The sequence below is a fragment of the Rhinolophus sinicus genome, linkage group LG07 (genome assembly GCF_036562045.2).
Source record: "Rhinolophus sinicus isolate RSC01 linkage group LG07, ASM3656204v1, whole genome shotgun sequence".
In the NCBI taxonomy this organism is placed as follows: Eukaryota; Metazoa; Chordata; class Mammalia; order Chiroptera; family Rhinolophidae; genus Rhinolophus; species Rhinolophus sinicus.
In genome coordinates, this window is record NC_133757.1 from 110,863,169 (window position 1) to 110,884,076 (window position 20,908).

The 20,908-nt window shown below is 38.1% G+C and overlaps 1 protein-coding gene across 2 annotated transcripts; it reads left to right on the top strand.

Moving 5' to 3' along the window:
• The first annotated feature begins 1,042 nt into the window (after positions 1-1,042).
• On the top strand, positions 1,043-20,908 carry GYPA (glycophorin A (MNS blood group)). Of its 2 annotated transcripts, XM_019730725.2 has the most exons (7): positions 1,049-1,202; positions 4,731-4,799; positions 11,319-11,375; positions 13,298-13,336; positions 14,858-14,943; positions 16,292-16,370; positions 19,617-20,908. In XM_019730725.2, the coding sequence occupies exons 1-6, from the start codon at positions 1,166-1,168 to the stop codon at positions 16,343-16,345; spliced, it is 342 nt and encodes a 113-aa protein (XP_019586284.2). In that variant the 5' UTR covers positions 1,049-1,165; the 3' UTR covers positions 16,346-16,370; positions 19,617-20,908. The 2 variants fall into 2 exon arrangements, with proteins under 2 accessions (XP_019586286.2, XP_019586284.2); XM_019730727.2 differs by lacking the exon at positions 4,731-4,799 and having other exon boundaries at positions 1,043-1,202.

A 20,908-nucleotide genomic window follows, 5' to 3' on the forward strand; every position in this document is an offset into this window, starting at 1 on the left:
TTTTTTCTCTTCTCTCTCTCTGCTAGCGTAACCACAGCAGTTATATTAGTGACCAATGGCTCACTGGTTACAGCTGACGGCCAACTAGCCACAGCTGATGGCCATCCCATCACAGTTGATGGCCATTTACCACCTGTGCCAGCACCTTTCTATGTGAGGCCGAGAGCCTGGAAACTACTTTCTGGGGCTCTGTCCCCACAGTTTCTAACTGCGGAACAGCCACCACAGCCTGGCTCACATCCTAATGAGCCTCAGGCCTTCCTAATCTAATTCTTGTTTGTCCCATTGGGTGGCTCCTGACTGATGCTGTCGTGGGACACTCACAGGGATGTCCAAGAGAGGACTCAACCCAGAGCAGCGGTGACCAGGTCTTGTCTCCGCACAAGAAAGAATTCAAGAGCGAGACAGATGCAAGAAAGCACAGGAAGTTTCCTGAAATGAAAGTGCACACGTAAAGAGGGAAGTGTGGGCAAACTCAGAGATGGAGTCGCACCCAGCAAGTCCTGACCAAGGCTATTTGTACCTCCCAGGGGCGGGTTTGCTAACAACCCATGGACAAGGCTCTTCAGTTTCCTGCCAGTAGATTAGATCCTCAGTTTCCTGCTCTCTCTTCCTTATTTGGCTCCCCTGAAACTGTCATGGCGTCACATGCATGCTGAGAGTCCTAGTAACCGAAATGTGAATGAGATTATAATGGCATTATAATTAAAGGTCAGGTCTGGTCGAGGAGATAAGTTCTGCTGGATGAAACTGGTTCTTGTTCTTCTCCAGTTTCAGGTGCCAGATACGATCCCTTGTTACTTGTGTCCTCAGTGAGGAGCCTCATGTTGTAGTCTGGAAGGGGGTTGTCAATTTCCTAGGCTACCTATGAATGCCCACTTAACTTATGCAAAGTGAATTTAACATAGCAGTCAGTTTCTTGAAGTGAAGACTTTACTTCACACTTTAATCCCCCAGTTAGACAGACATCCATATATCTTTATTGACAGGCGTTGTTGAACAACTTTGCATAATTTCAAATGTCACCCAGGCCTATCAACGGATGACAGGCTCCGGAAGGTGGGCCTGAGAGATAACAGTGTGCAGGCTGGGGCTAGACTGCCGCTCTCAGTCATCCCTGTGCTTTTCTTGCACTGACTACTGTGCACCAGCTCACGATCTCAGGATGTACAGAAATATAATAATTGGATTACTATTGTCAGGTAAGTGGAGTTTGTTTTTAGCCCGATGCTGTTATATTGCCTATGAGACGATAGATGAAAATATAAAGTACCCCACTTTAATTCTACCTTACTTAAATGAATGCGTACATCAGATCCCGGTCTGCTACATGGATATTATTGGGACTCAGCTGACAAGGTGAAGGAAATGGCAGCAGAAAGTCAGTCATTGTGGCTGGATCACAGCTTTCCAGTATGAGGGGCATGCGTGAATTCTAAGCCCAGCTAGAATGAAAAGAATTTTATCAAATAGTATGAGAATGATTTCGGTGTGAATTAATTTGTGGCTTTTTGTGTTTTAATGAGGTTAACTTCTAAATTAAAGAGTCGTTAATCAGGGTGATGGTGAATATAAAGTCCTCAGGTTTTAAAAAGTTTTCCAAAAAAGTATAATTTCCTCCTTCTCCCATTGGAAAGGTACAAACCACAAGCATGAACTCTGAAACCATAGGGGACATGTTTATCTCTCTGTGGGTCCATTCCTGAGGTGTGAGGCAGGAAAAAGAAAAAACAACTCTGTTGGCTTAGGTGCTATGTGGTTTGGGGATCTGAATCTAATTCATTAAATTAAAGAAATAATGTAGGGGTATTCTTAGGTTGTATTAAATTACCATTATTTTTGGCCTCTTCCTGGTAAATGTCTTCTCAAAATTCAGTGTTTATGTGTTAGAAATACTAGCGCCCAGCACATAAATAACGAGAAGTAGTCATTTGAAATATTTTTAGCCCATCACACATTGCTGTAACTCAAATCAGAACAAGTATCAGGGATCTTTTGGGCATTCTGTAGGGGACAGGGAAGAGATCCAGCATTTGCTAAAGTACATTTGGGCATAAAACCATGTATTAAATAGTTAATAGCGAGGGCATGAGAGACAGAGAAAACTGGGTTCAAATCGGTTCCACATCTGAAAGCCTGAGGAACAACAAAGTCAAGTGACTTACCTCTGTTTGCCTCAGCATCCTCATCTATGAGGAGCGTGCTTCAGCCAGGATGGGTACCTGCCTCATAGTAATCGCATGAGGACTAAACAAAATAATTAATGTAACATGCTGACTCCAGTGCCCAGCACACAGTAAAGAACTTAATCAGTATTTAGCTATGATAATAATCATAGACTAGGGAACAAACCTGGGTATTGCAATGGTGATTTCTGAATGGCAGAGAAAGGGGACATTACAGGAAAACAGAAGGCTAACAAAGCTACGCTAAATTTTTTAAAGTACCAAAGTATGAAGACAGCTTGAAGAAAAGAAAAAAATCAGTGTATGGTGTAATATTTAAATATATTCAAATATTGGTAGAGTTTTACACAGGAGAAGAGGTATTCTTTGTGTTTTCTCAGAGGGCAAAGTGGGATTACTCAATCAAAGTAGACACTTTACCTTTTGGAGGGGGGCATAAATAGATGGAGATACTTTGTGTGTTTTTGAGCTGCCCAAAATTTGGAAAGGATTTCTGGGAAAGAAAGAAATTCTACCTGCTGGAGAAGTGTCTGCAACTGGATTAGGGCCTGAAGTGACACCTCATGGCTAGGTTATTAAGGCTGTATGACGCCAAAGGCTTCCCTGGCCTTTCAGGGCCAGTGCTGTTCTCATCTTTGCATCTGCCAAAGAAACTCTCTTGATGTGACTACTTGATAGGATCATAGAAAGGTATGGGAACGGGGTTTCCCACCTTTGCTTCTATGTGTAAGAGGGGAACCTGGAAAGTGTGAGGAAGGTTAAACATCATTGGCTCTAGCAAAAGAAATGATTGTTTTGCTTTCTCCAATAATCTTAAGTCTAAATAAAGCAGTATTTCCAATGTGCCATGTCATCTGCCACATGAAGAGTAAGTTTTTTGTAAACAATTTGATTCCCAGTCATTCACTCATTTGTTCGTTTAGTAATTCTGTCAGGTGCTAAACAGCAAGGCCAGAGCAGAAAGACCAGTGAGCTCCCATCGAGGGTACATGCAGTGTGCGTGGGCGCATGGAGGGAGGGAACACAGACATTAAACAGTACAAGTAAATTATGAAAATAACCGACAGTGAAAAACAAGACAAAATCAAACCTGGTAAGGTGATAAACGTATCACAGACGCTGTTTTAGAAAAGGGTGGCAGGAAATTTTTCTCTGGTAAGTGACATTTATGCTGAGAGTCAAACAATGAGAAGAAGCCGACCTTACAAAATCTGGGAAAAGAGGACTGAAGGTGAATGGAAGAAAGGAACAAAAGCTCTGAGACAGGAGAGAACATAGTGCGTTCAAGGAATAACGAAAGCTGTTATCTGAAAACAAGATTCCGATGCTAAGAATTGGAGAATCCAGTATTATATCACTTCAACTAGGAAATTATGTCACAAACCAGGACCCTCTAAAGTTTCCTGATTTTACTTTAAAAAATCATGCAAAATTTGCATTCTAGGTCATAATATATTGATTTAATTGGAGTTTCCAAAGGGACAGGTATTCTCATGCCTGTTTTATCCCCAGAATCTAGCACAACTCTTGATACATAGTAGAATATTGGTTGAATCAGCAAGTGAGGAAGACAGGAATGGAGGGAGGAAGGGAGGGAAGAGAAGGAAAAGAAAAGAATATTGTTTTCATTTGTTCAGGCAAAATGAGAGCTCAGTGTAGGTAGGCCATAATTTCATTTGCATCTTAACTACATAACCCTGCAGGTACACCAGTTTGAAAAGCACGTGCCTAGAATGACCTAACGAAGCAAGGTATTTCCTTCTTTTTTTTTTTTTTTTTTTTATTAGTTTCAGGTGCACAAGACAAAGCAAAACTTAGACGTTTATCATTTACATCCCTCACACTGTGTGAACCCCCCTCCCCCCATCCACCATCCCCCCGTACGTTCCCAAAACGGTATTTCCTTCTTCTTCAGTGACCCAAGAAGAGAGCCTTTCTGTCCATTTAATTGTTACAGGAAAGGACTCTGAGTTGAGTTTCAGGGACCACAAGACTATGTATATTTCTTAAAAGTAAAACTGGTCTTCATTTCTGTATCTCACACATAACTAGGCAGATAGTGGGCAGTCAATACATATTTAATAGTTGTAGAAATGACAAATAACCAGAGCTTTGCTGCCGACTCGTTTAACTGTGCAAAATCAATTAGCCCCCGTGGGACTCAGTTTCCTTGTGCCTATTAAAAAAAGCACTGAATAGACGGTATCTAAAATCCCTTTCATCTCTAAACTTCAATGAGTCCTCAAAGGTCAGCCTGAGATGAACTTGAGCCTAGTTCTCAAACCTATAAATCTCTTCAGTTTGGTGTGAAATTGGGTTTTTAGAAAGAAGTAGACACTCCACTATGAATTCCTTTGAAGAAAGAGTCCTAAGAGAGGGAAACGAGTGGACAATATCTCAACATCAATTTATACTGATTCTAAATTGCAAAATTGAATTTAACATCCTTTTGGTAAATTTATTTTTACTTTGGTTTCTAGAGTATTGATGAAAACATCTATGAACCAATTTGGGAAGCACATTTTAAATAATTTGTCTTTTTAGGTTATATTTCTACATCATCTGCCAACCACACAGATACCACGGAAAGTATGGTCACTCCTAACCCAGCAGGTAATTTACTAACAGAAACAAGTGGGTAATAGATTTCCAGCCATTATTATCATATCCATATATTTAATAAGTACCTATCTGTGTGGCTTTCTTTGATAAATGAACTAAATTGAAACTAAAGCAAAAATACTGAAAAGAAACGTCCCAGTGTTATCTCCGGGTGTGGGGATTGTGGGTAATTTTTTTCCTGCTTTTTAATATTTTCTACATTTTCTGCAAAGAGAATCATAATTTGTAATCAGCAACAGTTTAAATATGTTTTACAAGTAAACTGAACAAACACAATCTATGTTTTCTAAGAGGTCTTTATCATTAAAGACCTCTTAATTAAGACCTCATGAAGAGGTCTTCAATGTTTAACAAACATTAACAGAGGAAAACTAAGCTACCAGCATTCATTTCATCGGGGTTATTACTACTTGAACAAACTTGGTTATGATATATGCTGAAAGTGATTTCAGAGATCTGGTAGAGACAAGAGCAACAATTGACAGTGAACGTATGAAATGACCCATCATGAATAATGGTTCCATTTTCTGTTTTTTGTATGGCTTGTGTCTGCTATGATGCCCCAAACCCCCAATAACCTTGCTCCAGTAGCTAAGGGTATCAGAAAAGTGGCCGCATATAGAACCTGAGACAGTTCATTCACAGAGAGACTTCTCTCACACCGTGGGAGTCGGGCAGAATTTTGGCTCATCCCTGTCTCAGGAAACGAAATGATTCCAAAAACTGTAAGCCCCAAATCATAAAAGATGGTTGTTCTTCTCTCAGTCCCCTAGTACCATGCCACACCCCAGTGCAAAGTGCAGGCGAGTTCTGACCCTCACTGCTTCAAGAGCCGGGTCCCCTTTGATGATTTAGATCAGACTCCATTTCAGCAACATGCTTTGAAGGTCCAATGCAAAGAGCCTTTCTCTTCGAAGTGTGATAAATAAGCCTACAGAGGTGTTCTGAAGTTGAATCAATTAATGAGGTAGAACAACAGAAACAAACTCACTTGACTCAGGGAAGAGAAACTGAGTTTCCTGGAGAAGTCAAGTTAAAGGTTTTCTGCTGAGGTATGTTTCTTCCAATCCAATTTGAAAATGAGACCTCCTTATAGGTTACATTAGGCCTTTGTGCTCTTAACCTCCTGTGACCTTCACTTGTTAATATTCCTCAAAAGTGTCCACACAGGTAGCAGTTAGAGATCTTCCACTTTACTTTTGTACCACCTTTGGCCTTAGGGACTGTCGATCCAGTGATACAGAAAACTTATCCAGTGAGAGAAAATGAGTTCTTTACTTTGCATAAACCATACGTAAAGAGAGGAGAATGGTGGACTTCTATTGTATCTGTTTAATGGGGTCATGGAGTATATTTTAAGTTTTTACATATTCATTAAAGAAAAATGAAAAGTTGATATTAATACCGCCCATGCTAAGCCCTTTACCTAGATTATTTCATGTCATCCTTACTACAACAATATGGAGTAGGTATTATCCCCATTGCACAAATGAAAAAACAGAAGTTCAGAAAGTTTTAAAAACTTGTCTAAAGTCATACGGCCAGTGAACAGTGAAGCTGGAGACAAACCCAGGAGGTTTGACTGGAGAGCCTTCATCCTCAACCAACACACTGCATTTCCTCCCCCAAGAGAGGACAGTTTGTTTCCCACTCTGCTCTCCAGAAATCAACACTGGACATTTTGGTGCAAATCTTCCATATATTTTTCTAGATATGTCTATAAATATATACTTAAGAAATTACTCTATGCAGTAGTCTGAAATTTGCTTCTTCCTCAAAGTGCATTTTTTTTCCATATCAGTAAACACACTTTAATGGCTTCATGATATTATATCGAATGCATAAACCATAGTTTTCTTAACCTAGGCTATGCTTTTGAATATGTAGGTTGTTTCTACTTTATATTCTTTCAAACAATGCTATTATGGACATCCTTGTAACTCATCATTCCATGTTAGAGTATGCACATTTTAAAAGTTTTGATGAATATTGCCAAATTTCCTTCCCCCAAAGTTATACCAAGGTATACACCCATCGTTAAATTTTGAGAGTATCTGCTTCAGTCCATTCTTGCTAAATTGTGTGCCAGAAGTCTTTTTATCTTTGCCAATAGGATAAATGAATGATATGGTGTATTTTTTTTCAATTTTTATTTCCTTGATTACTAGTGAAAATTAACCATTTCTCTATGTTATTGTTTTGGGGTTTTTTTTTTCTTTAATTGTTATTGGGGGATATTGGGGAACAGTGTGTTTTTCTAGGACTCATCAGCTCCAAGTCAAGTCATTTTATTCAATCTAATTGTGGAGGGTGCAGCTCACTGGCCCATGTGGGACTTGAACCAGCGACCTTAGTGTTATGAGTACCACATTCTAACTATTGAGCCAACCAGACACCCCCAAGAATAATAATATTTTGTGACATGTGAATATTACGTGAGATTAAAAATGTCATGTCTGTAAATAATTATTGGAACACAGCAATATTGATTCATTTAGGCTTTGGTTTACCTATTGCTCATGGTTGCTTTTACACTGTCACAACAGAGTTGAAGAGTTGTAACAGACAGCGACCACATGGCCCACAAAGCCAAAAATATGTCTTCTTTATCCCTTTGTAGAAAAAGCTTACCAAATTTTGCACTCAGGGATCCCATCCTGCAGTTTGAAAACTCATTTGTAGACTGAGGGCTTCCAAGCTCAGTTCCTGTGGAGTTCCTTAAAGCTGCTCCCAGATGGCTGTGGACTCAGGGTTCAAGGCTCCCGGGGCTGTCACCCTGGCTTCCACCAGAGCCATTCCACTGTGTTTCACCGCTGGGGAGCTGCCCCTTGGAAAGTGCATAGAGTGAAATCCATTGTGAGGGAGAGGAGGTTTTCGAAGTCAAAAACCACAAGATTGAATATGGCGAATTGTGAATGTTACTGTTTTGCAAGCAAATCAGGCTCATATTGAATTGTTTTCTGAAACTGTTCTAATTCTAGATAAAGGTGACTTAAGAACAAAGCATTGGACATCTGGCCCACTAACTGCACGCATTAACAGGCTGTAGCTTTGTGTTAACAGCTATTGACCGGAGAATTCAAACAAAATATTCAAAACACTAGCTCAAATGTTATCACACCAGGCATTTAACCCATTAGAAAGTTCAATTGTTCTGAATTTTAATTGGCTACTTTGGCTTAATGAAACCTCTCTAAAATTGAAAAATGGATGACAATAGACAGGTGGACATCTGATTATATTATTACAACTTGACTCAGATTGAGTTTGTCAGGCCTTTGATCCAAAAGCAAAATTGAATATTTCCCTTAAAATATTGCTTCATGGCAATAGCCTTCTCCAAATACCATTTGGAAAGGCAAGATCCCCATTTATAAGTTCATCGCATATTAAACAGGAAGGTTCAGTAGAAAAGGCATTGGATGGGAGTTTTTTTTCCTGTTTTACCATAAATTAGCCGGGGAGAACTTCCACAAATAAATTTATCCATCAGTTTTCATGGTCATCGCAATGCCAAGAAACGGTAACATTTAGAAAATGTAGTTTTCTGACTTGGAAACTATTTAAGGTATTTTGTACACAGGGTGTCCCCTTGTAAGAGTTTGTTTTTGCAAGACAAGACTATCAGCTGCAAGACAGGAGGGTATTGAAACCAAGCCAGCAGCTGCCTGAGCTGACTATCAATTCATGACAGGAGTTCAGCTCCTGGAAGTTTTGGCATAAAGCAAAAAGACCGGGTATTTTGTCCACAATTGCATTTTACTGTTGTTCTTTCTAAAAACATTCTATGTGAGAAATGTCCACTGTTGGGGAAAGCCGTGTGGTTTCATGGATTGAGCAGAATATTAGGAGGCTGGAGCTCTACTCCCAACTGTATCCCGACTGTGTTCTGAGCTCACAGGTCACCCTGCCTCCTTGGTATAATGGTGGCAGAGGCCCTCTCAGGCTCCCTTCCCCCGACACAGACATCTCAGGCTGGTAGAGTTTTCCTGAGCAACTGCGAGGACAGGGCAGTGAGGGTAAGAGACAAAAGAGGTGAATGTTCTGGTACAATTCAGATATTATGTAAGTGTAAATTGTGAGATGATACAACTATGCAAATTTGGAATATTTCTGACTTGGAAACTATTTAAGCCATTTTATATGCAGGGTGTATCTCTGTAAGAGTTTGCTTTTGCAAGATGAGACTTCTATCAGCTGCAAGTCAGGAGGGAACAAAAAGCAAGCAAATTTGGAATATTTCTGACTTGGGATATTTAATATTGGAATATTCATTCATTCATTCCACCCTTCCCAAACCTAAAAGTATGGGATTCAGTTCAGGTCACAAATATGTACTGTGTACAAAGGACCATAGCAAACGCCATTTTAGTGTCTGGGGACTGAAAACAATTTTCTAAACTAGGAGTTTGAGGCCTTGTTAAACCCACCCTCCTATTTTATTTTGCACTCATTTGCCACTTGATCATTAAACCCTTGTTAATCTGAAATTTGCCTACCTTTGTCTGTGAGCGGCCCCCCTAACCTCTGCTTGAGTGCAGACGTCCTCTCCTTTCTCTGTATTTTAGCCCCTGCTCTTCCTTTACCTTAATTCTCCTTCCTCCACATTTCTGCCTAAAACTCTACCCATCTTGCATGGTTCAGCCAGTGCTTCATTGCAAGTGGGCCTGGGGTAAGCACATCCAAGTAAGTTTTGCAGAGCCTGGGGTAGCGAAGGAACTGCAGCGCCAAACCCATCTGCTGCTGGGTGGCCAGATGCCGGGCACATTTCCACAATACCCCACGGTCAATGTGCTTCTCTTGGAGACAGAAGTGGCATTTTTCAGAAATAATCTGGATGTGCTCCTGTTAGAAGAGGTGAAAAGAGTAAGAAAATGACCCTCGTGTCAATATTGTGAGAGCAGAAAACAGTTTCTCCTGGTGGCTATAGCAAGGGGACACTGAGGGCTAAGAAATTTCAGTAGGGCAATAAATTGGTGTGAAACAATCATCAAAATGAAGACGACATGATTATTATTCAAATTCTAGTCCTTAGGATGTCTGGAAATGTCAAGAAATTTGTCTTTTTTGTGTTCAGTGCATCCCCCAGCGTTCACCAATTACTAAGTTAACACATCAAAGAAATCTTGCTGACAAGAGCTCAACAAGGCAGAGATCTGGGAGAGAGAATGACATTGGAAGTCACCAAAAGGAGGTCTCACTTTCTGTCCATATTACCAGCTGTGTTAATCCGAGCTAATTATTTAATTTTTATGATACCAAGTATATTACCTGTAAAGTAAGGAAGTTGGATTAGATGTTCCAAGTGACCTTGTGACATAAATGTAAAAGTACATTCTAAATTAAATAGGATGATATTTAAATTGATCTGTAATCTGAAAACAACGCAAGCAGACTTATTCAAAGCTGATTTAGCTACAGAAAGTTAGGGGCTCAGAGCACAGCAGCACAAGAGCAAGAAAAACAAGAAAAAGCAGGTGAGACTCTTCAGTAATCCAGCCCCTGAGAGCTTGAGACAAACCACGTCTGTTGTTTAATGGTTACGGATTTACTTGGTTGCTTTCTACCTCGTTGACCCAACTCAAGAGTCTATTGTAAAAAGCCCGGTTTATATTAAATCCGCTTCACAGAAATTTTGCAACTTTGCATAACTGAGTATGTCCACAGATGTCTATTAGCTGATTAGGGCCTGAGAAACCTGGGAGACCCAGATAGATGTGTGGGCTGTTGCTGTGAAATATAGCCTTAGAACATTCTTGGTGGTTGTTGCGGGTTGTCGGATTTTGGTTTCCTTACCTTGAAATTTGAGAGTAGCTGTGGGGACAGAGCCCCAAAGAGTAGTTTCCAGGCTCTCGGCCTCACATAGACAGGTGCTGGCTCAGTAGTAAATGGCCATCAACTGTGATTGCATGGCCATCAGCAGTGGCTAGTTGGCTGTCAGCTGTAACCAGTGAGCCATTGGCCACTAATATAACTGCTGTGGCTACGCTAGCAGCAAATGGGGGCTAGCAAGATGGTGGCTGAGCTGGCAAGAGCGGATTGCAGAGAGGCGGATGCCGCCAGTGAGAATATAGTGGCATGACTCCCGTATCTATGGCTCCGTGGGTGTTCCTTTTTGGCCTCACCATATCCTGCGTTCTTATGTGGGGAATGGGAGCAGAGACCCCGCAGGCCACTCCGCACGACAGTAGCTTAAGCAGGTGAGGATGTATAAAGAAGAAAGTGTAGGTGAGGAAGCTTAGAATAGATTCACCTTCTATCAGGGTAGGAGAAAATTGAATTTAAGACTATCTTTATTTTAATTTTTACTGAGGAAGTAGGATTATATCTGGGAGATGGAGTAATGAGACAGAGATTATTTCCCCAAATTATGCAAAATGCTCTGCAAATGCAGCTTCTGGAGCTGCCCCTGCGGGAGATGTGAAATGAATTTGTCTTTTGTGATATGCTCTATGGTGTGTACTCAGTCACCTCATGCTTGATCCCTTTCTTAACTTCTATTTTATACAGATGTGCTTACCACGGTGTGGCCCTCAGCGCTCTCTATTGCTGCTATAACGAGACAAGGTAGAGAAACAACCCCCTCAGGAGGGAAAATGGGTCTGTCCATATTTTAAAATAGCTGCTCTGGAGTTATTGTTATGATGCAACACTATTTAACAGGACCTGTCTCTGTGAGGAAACTGACAAAGACTGAGAAATGGAAGCTAAGAAGACAGTCCCTACTCCAGAGGAATTCTCACTCTAGAATATCTCACAGAAACAATATTGTGGGTTAAAGAAATTAAAGCAATCTAGCAAAGCACATACAGGGTGAATGAGACCCTGAAATGGTGGGCCAGAAAAAGGGAGCCAAGAGTGCATTGGTGTGGAGGGCCCGGGGTGGTGAACCTGAGTGGGGCTCAGCTGTCCCAGCCACTAACCTCGAGTGAATCTCCCCAACAGGCCTCTGTCCCCTCCGTTTTCCAATGTACCCCATAATACTTACCTCACAGTGTTTCTCTAAAGATGAACTAAGAAGATGTATATAAAATTGCTTAGCTCAAAGCCTGACACATCATAAGTACCTAATAAATGAGAACCATGCGGCCAGCTGGGTGCTGAGATAAGGGTGGTCTCTAGGGATGAGACGACTTAACAAGAGATGGTTGAAAGTAGAAAGAAAGAGAGTCCTTTGTAGGTGGGGTGTAAGCAGGATACTCCAGATTTAAAATAAAGCCCCGAAGAAGACTTAGAGTGGCTTTGAAATCATTAGCTAATAGAAATATTAAGAAAACGTACTGGGATAAAAGGAAGGAACAAATTTTAACAGAAACCAAGGGAGGAAAACTAGGTGATTGTTAGGCTTCTAATTTTCAAAGTGATTTCCATGTGAAGCCAACATGATGGTGTCAAGCCAGAAAGCATCTAAGGGCCATCTATAGACACACAGATTGCTACATGCCATGAATCCTAGAAATGGTGGCTAGCATGGAGGGGCGCTGTGCTAGGAGTTTTCATGCATTATTTAATTTGGTCCTCATAGGAATCCAAAGAGATAGGGATTCTAATCTCCTGTGCTCAAGAGAATACTAAAGCACAGAGATATTAAGTTGAGTAAGTTGAGTAAAGCACAGAGATATTAAGTAACTTGTCCAAGGCCACCCAACTAGGACGAAGCTGAAGCCCCATCTGTTCTATTCCAGAGCTCATACACCAACCACAACAATCACTGTCACAAAGGGAAGCTAAGCCCTAATTAACCTTTATAAACAACTGCTACTGAATGACCAACAGGCCTTGACTATGTGATGCAGTATAGTGTAATATCTTATTTGTAGTAATTAAATTCAAGAAAAATTGTGCAGCGTCGTAGTAAGACAGCTTCAGGGCATAAAATGGCATTTGGAGACCACCGACAAAAGAAATGTGAAGTGTGGACTGCTACGGGGGAGGTTCACTCTGGCAGAGCATTAGGAAACTACTAGAGACTTCAGACAGGAAATTTAGTGGGACAGTTGAGAAAAGCTCCTGTAGGACGCAGTAAGCGTTGGGACTCAGCTGGTGGCTGTAGCATAAATCTGGAAAGTTGATAGCAACACTGCTTCTTTGGGGGTTGGACTGAAGTTCATGTGGGGTGATGGCTGCACGTGTCTCCTTTCTGCTCACCATTTCTACATTGAAAAAAATGTACTTCTTCTTGTAGAAGTCACATGGGCTTCTTCCAGTATTCTCTCGTATCCTTCCCTTTAGTTAATGAGATGGTTTGCTAATTTCTGACCCATGCAAATTCGTTGGGTGGTTGAAAGTAGATAACAGGATTACTAGTGTTAATACTGACACATTATCTCATGACTTTGACTAGCTAACTGTTGAAAGTTGAACAATAGCTCCCCAAACACAGTTATGTAAGAAAAAGAAACCCACTATATAATCTAATTCAAAATGGTCTTTATTTTTTTAGACATGCCCCGTGTATTCTGACCTACTTTGAAATTTTGTCTTTTTAGGACAAACACCAGAATTTGCCCCCAATTTCTCAGAACCAGGTATGGTAATATTTGACATGAAATGACAATCATTACATTATAAATTATGCTTAAGAAAATAAGAAGTGTAAATTTTAAAAACGAAAGAGTGTATGTTAATAACTTTCTTTTCATACAAAATTATAAAGGCAAACAAAATACGCTTTTTAAAAATTAAAATAGGCATTGCTTATTGTCTTAAACGTTTTGGAAATAGTGACACATAACTTGATAATAATTTTACTTTTAATTTAGATGTTTTTTAACTTTTTCACCAACCATGGTTCCTTGAAAAGTCTATTCAGCAACCATGGTTCCTTGAAAAGTCTAAGGGCTTATAAAATGATTGAACTTCTCTTATCTGTACTTTAAAGAACGCAAGGAGCTTAAAATCTTCTTATTAATTGGCATCATATCAAGAATAAATATAGACCATTCATGTCTCAATCCTGATTCTTTCCTTGGCCCCTGTGCTACCACTTTGGGGCAACCTTCCCGACCTGTTATAACCGGAGACTGTAGCTTTCCCCGTAGATACTGCTGTAGACCCGGCTTTGTTCATTTATGTGCTTATTCACTGTTCTGCCTCCCTTCTAAACCTCCCTTCACATTTGGCCTGTGTCCATACTCCATAAGAACAAAAATGGATTGTAGAACTGAATCGCTATCTCATAAATTAAAGCTAAGTGGACAGGAAGGCTGGGCAATACCAGTGGGAGAAAAAGTTACTTTTAGTTTTTATCAATAATGCAACTTCTAAATAGAAATAAGCCAAATAAATAAGCCATTTTACCTTTATGTCTTGTCTTCAGTTCTATTTACTTCATTTGGAAGCACTACAAATATACTATGCCTATGGGAGACAGGCAAATATACCTCTAACTTAAAGTTTGTTTCATTCCCAACACGTGAAAGATTTGAAAAACATTTTTAGTGATTATAGTATAGAGTATGCATAAGGATACTGTGGAAGGAACGGAAGCTTAGAATATCGGTGACCTGAATTACAGTGGCAATTGCTTCTAACTAGGTGTCTTGTCTAGGATAAGTAACTTAAATTCATCAGACTTCTTTTCTTCATTAGTAAACTGTTTATACCAGTTTCATTCTGTTATCCATCCAGTACCTTTTTCTACATGCAGGCATTATTTTCTGTCATCACTTTGAAACTATGAAAGACTTCGTGGCTTTTCTCATATTGGGGTCACATGTCCACAGAACTGTCATCCAAAATTATGTCTGTGAGGGCCTATAAAGAACACTTGGCTTGGAGTTGGAACCCTTGGGTGTTAGTTCTGTCAGTTGTGTCACTGTGGACCAAAAACTTTACTACTCAAAGGTTCAGTTTCAGCATGGTTACTGCAAAATACTTCATATTTGAAAAGATAAAATATACTGGAGTGTATTAATATAATATAAGCATATTAATTTCTTTCTATAAAGGCGAAGTTATATTACCTTGATTTTAACTGTTTTTTATCAATTGATATGTGGTCATGTATTTTACACTTTTGTAATTTTCTGCTCTCTTTTCTCCTAAAGTTATAATAGGCATTATTTTTGGGGTGATGGCTGGTATCATTGGAATTATACTCCTTGTTGCTTACTGTGTTGGTCGCCTGATTACGGTGAGAATTCAGTTTTTAATTTCCTATAAATACTGGTGTGAACATCACTTGGAGAGTTTATTCCTCTGGGTTCAATTAAACTCACAGAGAAACAAAACTGCATGAGACTCCATCTTTTTCAACTGGACATAGGGAAATTACTGAGTTACGCTAGTAGAATTTTTTTATTTTTTTGCATTTTCCCTATAAAGAAACCCCCAAATATAGATCTATCCCCACTTTCCAATGAAAGATCCTCCAAAGTTTTTATCTAACTAGATTTAATATATTTTGATGGCTACAGATGACATATTCAAGTTTGTAATTATAGCATTTAGTTTATTTGAGTATGAAAAATATTTAAAATAACATGATATGTTTACATATGTTTATAAAACATTTACTTTTTTTCATTCTCGTATTTCCTGAAACAAATTTTTCAAACTTCACCCATGAATTTTCCAGCACGAGTGATTTTTTTATCACTAAATCTAATTTTAAGTCCAAACGAAACCATATGCCAAAGCACATGACCTTTCCTATAACCATCATTTATTTCAGACATAACATTTGCACATGTATTTATGATGCTGTAATGGGAACTGTAATCCTAGATCACTAAGTGTCTAGTCACAAAAGAACCGTATAGTTGAGTTAGATTGGTAATCAATAATAAATTATTTTGCCCTTTTCTGTTTTTAACTCTTTAACTTTTACTTCTGTTAGGTGACTTATATAATCATCTAAACCTAAATTGATTATCATGACTCTGTAAATGAATTCTCTCTAAATAATAGTTTCTTAATAAAAGTAAAGTAATGGAGAGTGTTTGCTCTAATATGAGAGATTCTGTAAGGACTTAAATATAAGATAACTCCTCTTGTCTGCAGTATAAATACTGAGGAGAAAATATCTCCTTTTGTTTTGTGTATATGTGACAAACTAAGTTGTCTTCTCTCTTGGTCTGAAAAAGTCAATGAAATACTTAGTTGACAAAATTCAGAGAAAATCTGCATGGATGTAGAAGAATTGGGTTGTGATCAGTGTGACTAAGAGATCTTACCTCTTTTTTAAAAAATTTCTATTTTTGCTTTTTATCATAGTAGGGAAATATGACAGAGTCCATGTTTGGGGTAATAATTCACCTATGGAAATGACAAATACTATTTAGAAATACAATTTTAGATCAAATTTTTAAATATCTATGAAATAATGACTTCTCCCAAAAAAGAACTCTACAAAGTAAATTTTAACCAAAAGAGAACAAACTTTAGTCAAAAAAAATATTTTTAATCTGAGCCATTTTTCTTTATAGTGTCCTAAATTTAGAAAATAGTGACATTAATATTTTTCTGATTTTTATTTATAGAAAAGTTCAGTTGACATACAACCATCACCCTCAGATGACACAGATGGTCCTTGAAGTTCTATAGAAACAGGAAATCCAGGTTGGTGTGAATATTCTTATTGTCTTTTGCCTTTTGGGAAGGGAAACCAATTAATGAGTTACTTCTTTCTGAGTTGGGAGGGGTGTGTCCAATTAGGATACCATTATATTATATACCATCAGTGCTCTCTAAGATTTTTTTTTTTAAATGTTTATGTCTGCAGCATAATGAAATTCTCCTTTTAAAAATATCTTTTATAAAAAAGTAAGACAAATACTGTAAGTAAGGCAAAAATAAGTTCTGTTGTGTACTTATTTTCCAAACTGCAAAGTTGTGTAAAGGAGACCTTTCAATGGGAATAGTTTAATAGTCCCAGACCTGGAGCCACACCTGGATTTGAATCTACACTTTTAACACTTGGAACCTTGGGCAAGCTACTCAGATGGGGATAATGATAGTTAACATGGAAGTAATTTAATATGGCCGTAATGATAGTGTCAACCTCATAGAGTTCCTTGAGGATTAGAAGAGCTACAAATAAAGCATCTGAAACAGTTCTTGGTCATAGTGAGTGAGTATTCGTGTCTGTTAACTAGTGTCTATACTACAGGCTCCACTCCCAAATGAACTCCCCTGAACAACTGGCCAGTCACTTGGCCCCTTGTTTTCATTTCCACTCCCAGCTGCTAAGTAAATACACAACATCTTGGAGGACTGTAGGTATATTTTGTTCATCCAGAAGAGTATTGACCCATGCAGTATTTTTTAAAAAGAGCATTCATTTCCAGCCTTAAAATGTAGCAGATTTTTACATTAAAAAACACCCACATATTTGTAGTTCCTTACAGAAAAAAATGTAAACTTGAATGATCCTGGAGCCTCCATACCAGAATCTGAGCAATTCATAAGAGCTGATTAGTGGTTGCTACCTTGAATATTTGTTTAAGTATCTATTCAGTTTCGTTTATCTCATTCATTATGGCCTCTTGTATAACTTTACTAATTGAGTATCTAGTTCCTATTAACCTTTGTCTGAAGCATAAACTCAAGTGACATCTATTTTGGGAGAAGTCCACCAAGAACAAGCCTCTGTGGCTTTAATGCTCCAGCAAAAGAGATCTGACTCCGCCTTCTACAACATCGATGGAAGGTTTCCCCGTAATTATCATAAATGATGACAGAAATGAGGTCCTGTAAGTTTCCAGATTCCAGTTTTTATCCTGGACGAAGCTCTTATCATCAAAGGACTTGCTAGGTTTTCTAGATTTGGGGGATCATAAAAAAATAGAGATTTTTAAAGATCCTTCAAAACTCCATAACCCAAATGCAGGACTTGCCTCATCACATTATCTTGTGGGTCCTTAAATCTTAAGGATGATTGTTACCTAATTACTTAACCCTAGGAAGTTCAAGGTCTGTAGAGTGAATGGCATATACATAATTCTCGGCTAAAAGGATTAATGAAATCCTATCTGCAGATATTTAAAACAAAAAAATTTTGAGTCATGTACCAGATTCACTTCATTTACTAAGGTTACCTTGTTATAGGACTTGCTGCTGGAACAAATATCTGTAACGTACTTATTTATAGCCTGCATTGTTCCCAAAAAAAGTTTGGATGTTGTTTTTAAAATGGAGCCATTACCACTCAAAGCCTAATGTTTTGTTACTTAAATTTCTATATATCCTTTTAGCTACTTATTTATTTTGGTGACGATGTTAGTGTTTAGCATTTCCTCTGCTATTTTTTTTTTTTTTTTTTTTTTAAATACAATCTTGAGCCCCTCTGTGGACTAGCCCATAAACGTTTGGGACAATTTAATCCACCAAAGTGCATTAAAATATCCATGTTAAGTTGAAGTGCAACAAACATTTATCAAATGCTTATTGTGGACTGGGCACCACACTCACGTTAAATATACCATTATGACTCTCTGACCTTTAGAATCTGAGAGTCTAGCGGGGCAGACAGATAGAATGTGGCCATTGCAGTAAACAGGCCAGAAGGAGCAGAGGTGATAGCATCTGAAGGAGATGGGGGCAGGTAGCAAAGGCTTCTGGAGACAGGCTCACCTGGGGCCAGCCTTAAAGGAGAAATGGACGTTCTCAGGGCAAGGCAGTTGGGCAGCGTGAGCCAAGGCCTGGAAGAAAACAGCATGTGGTGTACCAAGAAATGTACCATTTCCACATTAGCAAGGTTAATGCTCTGGTTTTCTGTTCCTGTCTCAAATATATGTAAAGACAGTGGAAAGTCAGATGAACCAAATTTTAGGCTGATTTCATTTCCCCATATTTGCGCAAATGAAGTTTTTAAATGTGTCTTAGTAAATTAGTGAAATGAATTATAAAATCTGATCCCACCTCACAGGAAATGTTAGAAAACACGTAAGATGATTTAAAAATGCTTCAGTCCTGTCCTTATAGAATACTACTCTAAAGTAATTTATAAACCAAAAGCAGTAAGAGATTTAGAGTGATCGTGTCACCTTACCAAGAACTAGAGATGTGAGGGGATAAAGGATGAATTGCTTTAACCTCCTTGAACTTGCACATGATTTATGCTTGGTGGGAAACGATAAGAAGTGAATCTGAGTTAGCTGCCCATGGTAGTGGTCAGGTGTGACTCCACCAGTCCATTTCTCATGGGATAAAGCTTGGGGTGCACAGTTCTTATGATAACCCAAATAGAAGAAAACGGAAAAACTCACTTCGACAAAAGCAAAGACTCTTCGCATCTCTTTTACGCACTCTCCTGGAGTAACATCAATCCAACTTTCTAACCAAGAAAGATGGAGCATTAGATTTGATGGAGACCAGTCCTGTGTCCTTCCTCATGCTAGAATCAGAGGGGAATTTAGCAGTGAGTTTTCGTACAGACTTCTCCTTGTTTATGCCCAAGGAAAAAGGTTATTCCCAAGAGATTATAGACTAGGGAGCTTGCCTTAACCTCAAAACATGCATATGTAATTCAACTCACTTATCATTTACTGCCTTCCCACTATATTCTGCCCCTACAAAAGTTCTTTGTTAGTTTCTCATTTCTGTAGCTACTAACAGCACAGCAATTATGTTTGTTTCTTATCCAAAGCTTTTGGAATAGACTTTCTAAGTAATTCTGTATCTTTACACATAACTCTAATAGAGATAGTCTAAAAGGAAATTCCTTTCATTTCCTCACAATCACATGCAAGGCCAACTCTGTAAGAATGTAAAATTCTAAAATGTATTTTATGAATTAATTTCCTGCTGTATTTAAATATAACTATGTCTCATGTTATTTATTTTCTCTCTATAATCCTTCTACAGAAAAGTAATCAATGAGAATCTGCTTACCAAACCAAGTTTTGGAAGAACTAAAAGACACAAAACTTCCATCAAGTGAAAATTAACATGTAAATTGGACACACAAATAAATTGTATACCTTCCTAAATTGTACAATTTCAGGATGAAAATTTCATCATCAAGTCCAGCGACTCAATGATGGAAAATATCACTACTCATTAATATTTCAAAATGAAGAACAAATATTTCTTTTTATGCTTTCATGTGTTAACATAATTTTTACAGTTATTTGGAATTCTGATCCAAAACTTTAGTAGGCATCATCCGCAGTTTTTAAAGACTAACTGATTTTATTCTATTGTATTTTAATGATTGTAAAATGAAAGGCTTGTCACATCATAGATGAAATCTAAGTTCTTCTCATCCTAAACTTCTGAGTCTATTTTTATTGTTTGAAATAAATTAAGGGGACACTGAAATCCTATCATTTCCTTCACTGATGAACCAGCAAGGTATGGTATTACATTGATAATGATGATATTTTAGTTATACTAATGAAGTTTGTACTTGGAAATGCCTTGCATATATACATACATACACATATGTACATATACACAGAATAGGCATATAAAATGACACTCACATTCATCATTTAATGCATAAATCAATACAAAAAAATTTCCCATTAAAAAGTGAGAAGTTACATATGTATAAATGGCTCATTTAAAATAATTTGTCTTATAGTACAGCATTAACTTCTTCAGGCCACTGGAAGAGTTATTTACGGAAATGGTCAAGAGTAACCTGAAAAAGAAAAATATTAATGACTTTCCCTTCCAAAAGAAACTTAACAACTTTGTAAATGAAACAAGATGTGCAAATTTAACATGCAGGTTACTATTTAATAGGTCACCATTAAATTCTTTTTAGAGTTGTCAATTAAATTCTTTAATCCACCCAGTCCCAGCTTCTCTTATTAATAAAGCTTTGGAAATTGGTTTAAATAATCTAAAAGAAATTTCTAGATATGCGATTAGGCTTTGTGACAATACAAATGTCACTCATTTACAGTGAAACTTAAGAAGCAGTATAAACACAAAGAAGCACCTTCCTGTGATATTCTATTTCCACATTAATAAAAATCCATATGGCTTCGCATTGCTATGTGATAGTTAAGTGAATAATATTATGTGCATATTTTGGCCTGGCAACTTATTTTTTAATAAATTAGAAAATGTAAATCTTAACCTACTTGTATGTTCAGAGAATGTTCTTCTACTAAATTGACTATATAAAATAAAGAATAAAAATGGTA